This window comes from Pistacia vera, unplaced genomic scaffold (assembly GCF_008641045.1).
Source record: "Pistacia vera cultivar Batoury unplaced genomic scaffold, PisVer_v2 Contig104, whole genome shotgun sequence".
Taxonomy (NCBI): domain Eukaryota; kingdom Viridiplantae; phylum Streptophyta; class Magnoliopsida; order Sapindales; family Anacardiaceae; genus Pistacia; species Pistacia vera.
In genome coordinates, this window is record NW_022195071.1 from 2,183,196 (window position 1) to 2,194,718 (window position 11,523).

The following is an 11,523-nucleotide window of genomic DNA, read 5'->3' on the forward strand; positions in this document are numbered from 1 at the left end:
ATATTAGGATTTCAATCCATATTTTAATAGTATTAAAATTTTAATTTAGTGTTTTAATTACCTACTTTTCAAACGAATAGAAGATCGTATCTTAAAACCAGCAAAAATAAATATCCTTGATGAATTGTAAATACAGTTGCTGTATGGTTAAATTGATGTGAAACCATAAACAAATGCCGATTGTTTTAAGCATTAAAAAATTAGGACCTTTGATGTCGAAGAATTACAAGTTATAAATAAAGTGGATGAGAAGAATCAAAGAGTCATTGTAGAATTGAGTGATCAGATTTGACAACTGCACTACACTAATAGAATGGATATTAATGTCTTCCTTAATCATTCAAATGAGCAACAAGTCATGTATGTTTTAACTGAAGAAGAAATCATTGCTATAATTACACAAAAAGAGAAGGAAATAATTATGAGGATGATAGTATGGAAATACAAATAGTTCCGTGCCGAGAAGCTCCAAACATGCTTGAGAAGCTATAAATATTTTAGTTTCAACAAGAAGATGTCCATGCTAACGAGTAATGTATCCACAAGTTAAAAGATGTGGTAACAACTCTAAAGTATAAATCATTATTCTAAACAACTTTAAATAAATATTTTATTTCATCTTAAACCTTTAATGTATCAAATAATATTTTTATTTTTTTTTTTGGTAATATACATAAAATTATTATTATGTGGAAGCAACTTTCCTTAAGACGGAAATTAGAAAAATTATAACTTATTACAATATGAAGTTCATTCTTATTTATAACTATCCCAGGTTAGGAATCAAATTTTTTATAATCATGTAAAATTTATTCTTATATAAAATATCATTATAGAGAGGTTTTACTATATATATTATATATAACACCCAAAAATATGCTTTTATTATATATATAGAATATTTCCATTTTTTTTTTCAAGTATTTGTATGATTCTAGATTGATCTGATGGTGCTTTTCTAATGCTTAATAATGTATTAAGATTAGAATATACACAAAATTAATGAATTATCATTTCTCACATGGATGGGCATATTTGTTAATGTTAGTATCTAATATTATTATTCTTCATCACCTTCAAGCCATTTCATGGAAATTGTTTCACATGACTCACTTCCATTATATTATATTCTCCATCTTTTTAGCATCATCACCATCGTCAAGGCAACGACAAGACGATCTCATCAGTATCAGCATATTCTTATTGGAAAATAAAATTATCATCGATCAATCATCCAAAATTTGCAATGCCATGCATGAACTATAGTTGGAAAATTGATACGCCTTACGTTGAGATTTTTGCATGTCTCACTCATCCGTTGTTTCGAACTCAAATTGCTTATCTTTTTAAAGTAATGCTACAGTTACCGAAAGGAGCTCACCGAATTCATATACTGAATAATGTGAAGAAATCCTGACCGTTGATTAATATTGAGTTAATATTAATCGATGGTCAAGATTTCACACGTCATTCAGTGCATGAATTCGGTGTACTTCTTTCGGTAACTGTATTATTTTCCATCTTTTTATCCCTCTTTACATATTGGAGATTCATTGTTAAAAAGAGTTAAACATATCAGTTAAAGTACTACTTTGATCTTCTCGACCATAAAACTATCAAAGAGTTGACTTCACTCTTTTAAAGTTATCAAAAGCGTATTGAAGAGGTCTTGGACTTATAAAAGGGGGAGTCTTTCTACCTAATAGGTTAACCTTTTGGATGTAAAACTCTTAGTCCTTGACAAGTGGTATTAGAGCAGACTTGGTCTGTCTTTTGATGTCTCGGAGGTGGACGGGTAGGTAAGGGACCCCATTTGTGACGAAGGCGTCACAAAATTGGTTGGGGAGAATGTAGCGAATCTCACATCAGAAGCATATTAGGGAGATTTTAGGCTTATAAAGGGGAGTCCCTCCATCTAACATGTTAACCTTTTGAGTGTAAAACTTTCCCCCCCCCCCCCCCCCCCCCCGGGTAACACATGGCTGCCGTGTACAATTACCACAAAGAGTTGACCTGAGCAACCATCAAAGAGACTTCAACATTAGAGTGATTAGTTTAGTGTCATCTCATTGTTAAGATTTTTTAGAGTTTGTAATTTTCGTAAAACTTGTGTAAATATTCTCAACCCTTCAGAGAATTACGCATTTCTATTTGAACATACAAATTAAACCTTAAAAGCCATAAAAGAAATTGACAAATTGTCTATTAAAATGCATTAATTAATTAAAAGGAATCCATTTAGATTAATTATATATATGTTAATGTTGTTTTCAATGCTGCAAAAATACCCAACACATTTTTGTTATTTTCTTTTGTCGATATAAATTAATGCTTTAGTAAATTCTTATAATTTTCTTTATCACAATTCATGCATATGTTTTTTGAAATAGAACAATTGGAAATCGCAAGCTCGAAGAAACATGGCGAGCCTCTAAACTGGGATGACTTACAGAAGATGAAATGTTCATGGAATGTTGCACTTGAGGTGATGAGATTCATACCCCCATTTCAAGGAACCTTTAGAGAGGCTAAAATGGACTTCAATTATGAAGGTTATAACATTCCTATGGGCTGGAAGGTATAGATTATCAATTAATTATGTTGATGCGTGATTTTAACACCAACTAAACGCACGTGGGAAATGCTAAGCTGACTCAGATAACACTCGTGTATGGGGGTGTTGAACTGAATAAAGAGTGAAGAACGGTATTTAAAGTGTTTCGGATGCTTAAATAAGCGAATCTTACATCCACTGGTATAATATTAATATATGAGATCATGTCGCATTCAGCGAGCTGATTTACAAGAGATTACAAGAAAGGGAATATATATATGCTATTCCAGAGAGAAATTAGTTAATCCCACAAACGAGAGAAGAACTCTCTATTTATAGTGGGATAAATTGAGGTAATGATTACTAAATCAGGGAGTGGGTCAGATTGATGTGCAAATCCTTCCTTGCGTCCCGTTATTCGCCTGCTCGAGTGATTTACTCAACTCTTGCAGGGATTGGACATGTGGATTACCTCCAGCCTTTCACCAGCCTGGCGCACACCTACTGCACTGACAGGAGCATGCAGCTTGCGTCAGCGTACAACGTGGCTGCATCTGAACGGCTACTGGACTTACCTAAGCTTTGACCACTTATGCTGACAGGGCTCTGCGTCAGCCCTGCCTTTCCAGGCATAACAAATTACAACATTTTTTATGTTTTTGTAAGGAAATTATATAAATTTTTTACTAATTTTGCATTTTTTTTTTATGTGGATGTATAGATCTTTTGGTCAGTATGTACCACGAACAAGAATCCTGATTATTTTCCGGAGCCAGAAAAGTTTGATCCAATGAGGTTTGAGAAAACAAATAATAAGAATGGTCCTCCTCGTTACTGTAATGTCCCGTTTGGAGGAGGTCCTCGAACATGTCCTGGAAACGAGTATGCTAGAATCTTAATGCTGTCTTTTCTGCATCATGTTGTGAAGAACTTCAAATGGGAGATAATATTTCCCGATGAACAGATTTTAGGTGGTATAATCCCAACACCAGCACAACGGCTTCCTGTTAGGCTCTACCTCTACTCATACTTGGCTTGATTAATTTTCTAGGAGTTTAGTTACTATACTGCGTAATATCATCACCTTCACTAGGAAAATTGAATCAGAATCTAATGGTTCAAGACTTCAAGTAAAATAATGTTATCCCAGTATCATAGAATCAATCTATTAACAATAAAATGGCTTGAATCATTGTAACGTAGATATGGAGTTAAAATCTTGTAAATAAGAAGAGTAATACTAGATCCATAACTCAATCTCACATCCTTCTATTACAATCCCCGATATGACAACTCGCAAAATAGATCCTACCATGGGTCTTATTTGCCCATTTGCAAACTAACTCATGACGAGTTGAGGTTGTGAGAGAAGTTCGTGAACCTAGCATTATTGAAATTTGATTTCTTTTCCATCCCTATTTTTTATGTGTAGAATGTAGATGCTTTGATTGTCATAAGTTTCTATCTCTTCTTCAAATTAACGGGTCCATAATTAAGTAGGCCAAATTATTGGGGATAAATGATATTTTTCCTAGGAGATATGGTAAAGAACTAACCATTCTTTAGTCAAGTGCGTCATGCTTTTATCTGATTTTGCAAAGCAAAGCCTAATTGAAAGGTAAGTGGGAGTCGGCCTAATCGCAAAGCAAAGCAAAGCCTGTGTACTCGCCTGCAAGGAGATTATACTACACGACCGTATCGATAAATTCCTGTCTTCTTTGAAAATATCAATAATTAAAAGTCAATGAGTTGGAAAAAGACAGCTGAGAGCCTGAGACATCCATTATCCCTGAATGTGGTTTTGGTGACCACTTTGCCTAATCCACTTGGAGAAAAAATTTGGTCGTTTTGAAGACAACAAAAGGTCAATGCCAAATTGATATTTTGGAGAATTTTCCCTCAAATTTAAACAAAAAAGGTTGACACCCTCATAGATTTTTCCTTTTTCTAATGTCTCTATGTCTGAAATGTTTTGACATTTATTATATACATGTTCCAAATATCAAGATTGAATTCACATATGTAGATGAAGAAGATAAGAGAGACAGACTGGAGAAGCTAGCAATTGCTTTTCCACTCATTCATGTAGAGCTGGTCAAGGACTAGTCCCATGCAGGCCCAGGCCTGGTCCCGAATGGGACCAGTCGCTCATGGGCCTAAGACCAGTCCCAGGCCCATGAGCAATTTTAAAACTCGGACCAGTCCTTAGGACCGATCCGATGGACCTGAAAAATTTCTCTTTTCCCCTTGATTTTTTTTATATTTTAGGGGAGAAACGAAATTTTGTAAGGGGTTTTTAATATTTTTCAGGCTTGGAAAATTTTTTTTTAATGAATTTTGTAAATTTTTATTTGAACCCCTATAATTTATGTTTGTTTCAAAATTTATAAGAGGTTTTATGTAATTGTATAAGAGACTAAAACGAAAATATTTAAAAAAATTTGGACCTGGGCTTGGGACCGGAGGAGGGCCCAGTGGAGGGACCGGGCCTTCCTCCTTGGGCCTGGTCCCAAATTGGGTTTTTGGGTTGAGTTTTTGGACCCAGTCCCAAATGCCCACCTCTATATTCATGCATAATCCCAGTCCAATACCTCCATGCATCATGTTGCAATACAACTAATCAACGAGAAATTAAGTGTCTTCTACTAACACTGATGTGACATAGGATGTACAAAAGACTTTCTCCCCAATTTGTGTTAAATGCGCATAAAGTTTAAGAAAATGGAACAACAAAAGGTTTATGAATAGAGTTACTTTTATTGTACACTATTTGGAGGACTCACAACATGTATAACTAATTAAACTGCATGATAAAGGTTTCTCTATCTTTCAAACCCTTCAGAGCTAAAAAGGTCCCCAAAAATTTTCACACTAGATCTCAAGATGATGTTTATAATTTATTAAAATAAGAATGAACAATGTGGGCTTACTCAATGTGAGTTGAAGAAATGGCTGATGTAATTTCTTTGGTTCGTGGATCACTACTTTCTAAACAAACGCCGCGAGGGTCTTCTCTAACTAACAATGCCAGAACATTGAGTGAACTCCATGTTTTGGTCAAGTTGCTGCCTGAATCCCCTAATGTAACAGCAAAAATAGCATCAAATCCACCTGCTCCAGGAACTCCGGCCAACAAAACTCCTTCCATGTTCATAGTAGCATTTAAAAGCTGAGTTTGTGACTCAGGTTCTATCTGCAATTTGAGAAAGTCGGGGAGAATATAAGAAGTGATGACATGACAGACAGGATGTAAGACCAATAAAGCAACTGCTTAAGCAAAATATTAAATGCTGCATTTCCTAATTCATCATTAATCCATTTTCTTTTTCTGAAATTGGCTTTGAAAATTGAGTTCAGAATTTCTTAAATGGCATCATTCAGTATGTTCTACGCAGAAGTCATCTTATATCCATATAATATACTAGGTTGTGGTTGCATTTTGTTGGAACATTTGAGAAGTAGGGTGCTTGGAAGATGAATCAACCAAGCCATTTTATATGGAGAAAAAAGAAAGGAAGTGCATTAAAGCAAAAAACAGAAATTTTTTTTTTAATTAAAAAAAAAAAAATATCGTATTTAAGGGAAAATAACCCACCGGAACACCTGCGGCCTCACCCATCTGGTGCATATGATATCTAATCCAAAGCATAGCATCTCTTGCTCCTAACAATGATTTAACAATTGCTTCCTTACTTGGTTCAGTGGCTTGCTCCATCCACTGTCATCGCAATGTGGGAAATCATCTCAAACATCAATAATCAGAATAAAGGAGAAAAAATATACAAGTATATGTTACAAGCATGAATGGTCATGAAAAAGAAAAACTTAAGTAAAAGTTTAAACTTGATAAAATCAATAAATCATATAGTCTCAACAACTTCCACACTGAACACCATGATAAAACCATGCCCCTACTTTAGAAATTACAATTTGAAATTGGATCTCAAGAAGCACTTCATATATTTTAACAATAACTGCATTTCAAGGTACAAAGATGCACCCCTTTAGATGTTTTACTCTCTTTATCATTGATAAGTTAAAAACAACTTCATGCTTCCTAGCAGACCGTATTGAGTAGGAATTTATCATGGTGGCCTGAATAGGAGCAAATTCAAGAACAAAAAATAATCAGCATATTACCAATGCTTGGTGTAGATTTTCTACGATGCCATCAAACATGAGGAAAAGTCAAAATTTCAAAGGAACCATGGAAAGGTAAATAGAAAAAGTAAATAAAAAATCTGCTCATTGGCACCATTGAAATAACAAAGTTCATGAGAATAACTCGCAATCCGATAGGACTTATATTTTTTGTGGTTTATCTTGTTGTCTGAAAGTCACTAGGTAATTGTATTTTAAATATTATGTCCCTGGAAAGTGTGGGCTAAATAAACCAAGAACTATTACCTTCTCTGACTTGAGCCTGCTGCAAGTCTCTATCACACATTTGTATGTGTCCCAATGTTCTTCTGCTAATTTGCTTAACATACTCAGTTGTGTTTCAAGTGCAGAATTTGATTCTGACAACTTTCTCCATGTTTCCTGGGATCTCTCAGGGTCAGACTTTTGCCACTTTTTCACTGCACCAACCATTGAAGGTGTGGATGACCCACCAGTTCCCGGTTCTCCTAACAACTGAGAAAAGCCATATAATGACAGTGAGCATTAAGTAACTACTTAAGTCAAAATTTTAAGCTTGTAAGCGAGATTTGAATATAAACCTCCTGGTCAAACTGGCTTTGATAAAATAATAAGCAACTATTAATCCCCAAAGCTCAAGCTGATAGTTTGAAGCCCAAAAACAATATTTTATGTTTTGAAAGTGAACATATTGTGGTTCCATGGTTTTCGAGAACGAGGAAAAGAATAGCAACAAAACATAATTATTCTATTTCTTTGCACATTAAGAAACAGTACATGCTCAAATCCACTAGAGCTGCTTAACTGAGTTTCAAACACTGTTTTCCAAAATCACAATATTATGCATTCTTAACTTCTAGAATAGCACTTAGCAAGCACAAGACTCTTTGAAGAAAGCCCTCTACATCATTGGCATGCTATTTACAAAAATTCCGATCCATCATAAAGAACGAAGAATTTTTAAATGAATCAAAAAGGTGTTTTGGAATTGACTGATGATAAATGCAATGGAGAAGACGAAAAAATTACTAGAAAGTTGAGAATTTGATGCAAAAATTGAGAGAAGATACATTTCATGCCTTGCAGTAACCAATGAAAAAAAATGTTCTATATGGAGAATACTTTTACCATAAAAACATTATTATACCAAGAAAATAGTGTTTTATATGAACTGGCATGCATGCACAAACATATATTGAAATAAGTAGCATCTTTAAAGACTTCAGCTTGCTTACGAGACTCATCAATGGTGGCAAGGAAAACTTAGTTCTCTCATGATCCCAGTTCCCTTTTAGGATATCAGCAACAACATCTTCTAATGGTGCTCCTCTAACTGCAACCTGCAAAATTGCAGAGGAAAAATAATTAAAATGACTCCAAAATAATTATCAAGAGACAACTATCAGAACTCCTGTGTATAATATGATTAAATTTCTTTATTCATACCAAGTCGAAGAGATACTAAATGGAAGGAAAAGGGAAGCTAGTTCACCAGTATTTCATATTCATATCTACACATAGATCACCATTACAATGTAATTGGGTAAAATAGCTACTAACCACCACTTTACTTAAAGAGCTGATCTCTTTATATAACAATAAAATTTAGACATAAATAATGTGTTCCATCATATCACACATAAGAGTGAGACAGATGACTATGATGAAATTAATGATGATGTATTCCCACAACACACACAAATGAGAGAGAGAGAGAGAGAGAGAGAGAGAGAAAGAAAGACCTGAGCAGAAGAAATCACTTCTGGTGAAAACCGGACATAACGCTGGCTGCCATAAACTGCAGAACTGACATCAAACCCACTGCCAACCTTCCCTTGTGCAATACAGTGAGCAGTTTGAGCTATCATATGTACAACATCAAGATCTGCTGAATCCTTCTTTTCATTCTGTTGGTCATTGGAAAAGGAAAGATTAACCACCCCAAGGTAATGAAGTAAGGCAGAAACCACAGCAGTTGTCATTGCTGCAGACGAACCCAATCCAGTTTTTGCAACTTCAGGCTTGCAATTTTCTCCATTTGAATCCTCTGCATTGAAGGTTATTGATGTAAAGGGTGGAAGGACAGCTAATGCTTCTGGTGTCAAAGGGAGCCCACGTGCTTCAATCTGTGAAAATTGGTACACCCAATTGACATCTTTAACAAAGATTTCAAACAGAAATTCATCAACCAGAAATCTCAAAATATTGGAAGCAAGAAAACAACTGGCAAGCTTTCCTATATAAAAGCTTTTGGCACCATAGAGCATTCAACTATAATACCAGAAACAGCAAACAGAATGTCCAGCAACCACTGTAAATGATGGTTTAGCATGGTCAAAGAAACACGCGACAAGATACACTTAAGAAAGGGACATTTAATTGAAAAAAAAGACGTTACTAAAGCTTTTTCCTCTTTTGAAAAAATTATTTAATCACTAGAAAGGGCTAATACCTGATTCCGATATGAATAGAAGTCATTGCAACCTAAAATTGTGATATCAAGTCCTGCAGAATTAGTGTAGTTTAGAACATTAGATTCTGTTTCAGTGTTTATATAATGTTGAAAGAATAGAGTAACACTGAAACATCAAACATTACCCTGCAAGAGTAGTTTGTGTAATTCATCCTTCTTATTCTTATCAAATGTGGCATGAGCAGCAGCAACTGCATATTGAATTGCATGTTCCACAAAAGGATTTCGCGATTCACTGGAATTTTAAGCCAATAAAAATAATGATTATTATCTCAAGAATTAATTTAAGTATGTTTTCTCTCAATTTTTCACAATTAGTTATTATAGGAAAAAAAAAATGAGAAGAAACATCAGCTGAAGGCGAGCTTTTCAAACCAGGCTACCTGGTCAAAAGGACCTGGCACAATATTTTCACTAACCTTTACACTTGTCAAAGGATATACAAATGAATTAAAAATGGTAAGTATGTATAAATAAATACAGTGGATTAAAGTAGGGAAAATCGCAGAACAGACAAATAACAAAAATTAATGAACCTTACCTTGAAGAGACACTCTGAAGAACTAAACTCTTGAGTGACAATTTATACACACTTTCTCTGGAGAGCTGAGGTGATGTTAATTTGACATCAGTCCAAGCCTGAAAGGTCATATAGAAAAGCAAAATCAACAATATGGCAACAGTATCCCTCTAGAATTTATAGTAAAAAAAGCACAAATTAATTAGTTTGCAAAATCCACTGAATTAAGCCAGCAAAGAAACACAACAATTCTTGGATATTTTCCCCTAAAAGTTACAGTTTCAAATCTAAAAAATAACATAAAATCATCATCATAGATCAGTATAATGGCCTAATGATCTAATTTCACAAAATAACATGGGACAAACATATTACTCTCTAGTCAAAGTATTCAGATCTTATACTATTATCATATGTAAGAAAACAATACAGCTTCAGCTTCAATTTCTAATGATTTATTAACGAACCAAGTTCATAGTTGAACAAGGGCTAACAATTAAACAATTCGGTACTCCTAAAAACTACTGCAAAATTAAAATTAAATAATAATAATAATAATAACGAAAGGACGCACCCATGCCCAGCTATCGGATTTGAGTTCATCATAAAGCGGCTTAACAATGGCGTAAAATCGAGCAGTAGTACTCAAAACAATTCCAGCATTCGGTCTCTCCAAGATGAGATAGCCTCCAGTCATCAACACTTTCCCAGGAGCTGAAGCCACCACTCTGCAGAGTTTCACATTCATAACATCAAAATACTGTAGCCCAATCCTAAAGTTTGAATATAAATGTATTACAACAATTCAAATTATGCATAGTAATAATTGATGGTATCGAGAATGAACTTACTCGGCCATTGATCTTGCTCTGTTTACTGTGTCTCTGAAATCGGAAAGGATCAAAGCCACCTCAAATCAAAAGTTTGGATTAAAACAAGTGTGTTTTGAATTTTAATGCTCGTGACTTTGCAGATTCGCAGAGTTAACTTGTACCCAACACAACGACAAACTAAAAGCACATGCACAGTTGCCAACTCTCCCACTCTGAGTCTGAGACTCTGGTTCCGTCTTCGACGTTTTTTATGGGGGAATTTTTACAACCCCAATCTTTAATTTTATCAACCCCTTGTTAGTTTTAGAAACTATTAGTAACACCCAACGCCGAACGCCTTACGTGGCTACGGCCTTAGTAATTGGTATCCGTACCGTACATCTAAATCCCATAAACTCGATAAAAATGAAACAAAAATTGAAAATTTTCCAATAAATTCACCTAAAATAAAAGAGAACCTACAAATGAAATTCCGAAAATTTGAAAGGGTAGAAAGAACTCTGCATTCTTATACCGTAGTTTTTTTGTATTCTTATTTCTGCCGTTAAATTCTGGGGTGTTAGTGATATTTTTTGAAATCAGAGGGGATTGCTTTTTAACTAAAAGTCTTGGGGTCAATAAATATTTTGTACATAGAAAAAAATTAAATTTTAAAAATGATCCGCGTCAATGTTATTTATCTTGTTATTCCCATTTTTGAGCTGGTGTGTTCAGTCTGCATCAAGAAAACAAGCCCCAAACAAAGGATCAGAAAGTAATTTTTCTTTCTTAAATCATTCCATGAAACAAACCCCAAATGTCTTTTTATTTAGATCTTTCAGAAGAACATGTATTAATTATAATGAAGTGAAAAAGTTATTATAGATGGTGAATATATATATATAAATAAAAAATTATTTAGAGAGTTGTAGGTTGCGCGGTGGAAGTTGAAGTACAAATAATTATATTTTCTAAATATAAAATGAGTTTATTATTTAAAAATATTGCAAATCACGTTGGTTGC

The 11,523-nt window shown here is 34.3% G+C and overlaps 1 protein-coding gene across 1 annotated transcript; it reads right to left on the reverse strand.

Annotated features, from left to right (window-relative positions):
- Positions 1–5,411: 5,411 nt before the first annotated feature.
- Positions 5,412–10,806, reverse strand: LOC116125623 (phosphomevalonate kinase, peroxisomal). The gene is made up of 10 exons (XM_031411330.1): positions 10,539–10,806; positions 10,262–10,415; positions 9,709–9,806; positions 9,293–9,402; positions 9,147–9,199; positions 8,437–8,820; positions 7,930–8,034; positions 6,962–7,189; positions 6,150–6,272; positions 5,412–5,747 (listed from the first exon to the last, which is right to left on the reverse strand). The coding sequence occupies exons 1-10, from the start codon at positions 10,544–10,546 to the stop codon at positions 5,481–5,483; spliced, it is 1,530 nt and encodes a 509-aa protein (XP_031267190.1). The 5' UTR covers positions 10,547–10,806; the 3' UTR covers positions 5,412–5,480.
- Positions 10,807–11,523: the final 717 nt, after the last annotated feature.

Bases quoted from the DNA above. Each gene is read 5' to 3' on its own strand.
- LOC116125623 (XM_031411330.1), bottom strand. The intron at 9,807-10,261 runs GTGCGTCCTTTC...ATGACCTTTCAG, and splicing joins AATCCGATAGCTGGGCATGG to GCTTGGACTGATGTCAAATT. The intron at 6,273-6,961 runs GTAATAGTTCTT...TTGCGATGACAG, and splicing joins GCAGGCTCAAGTCAGAGAAG to TGGATGGAGCAAGCCACTGA.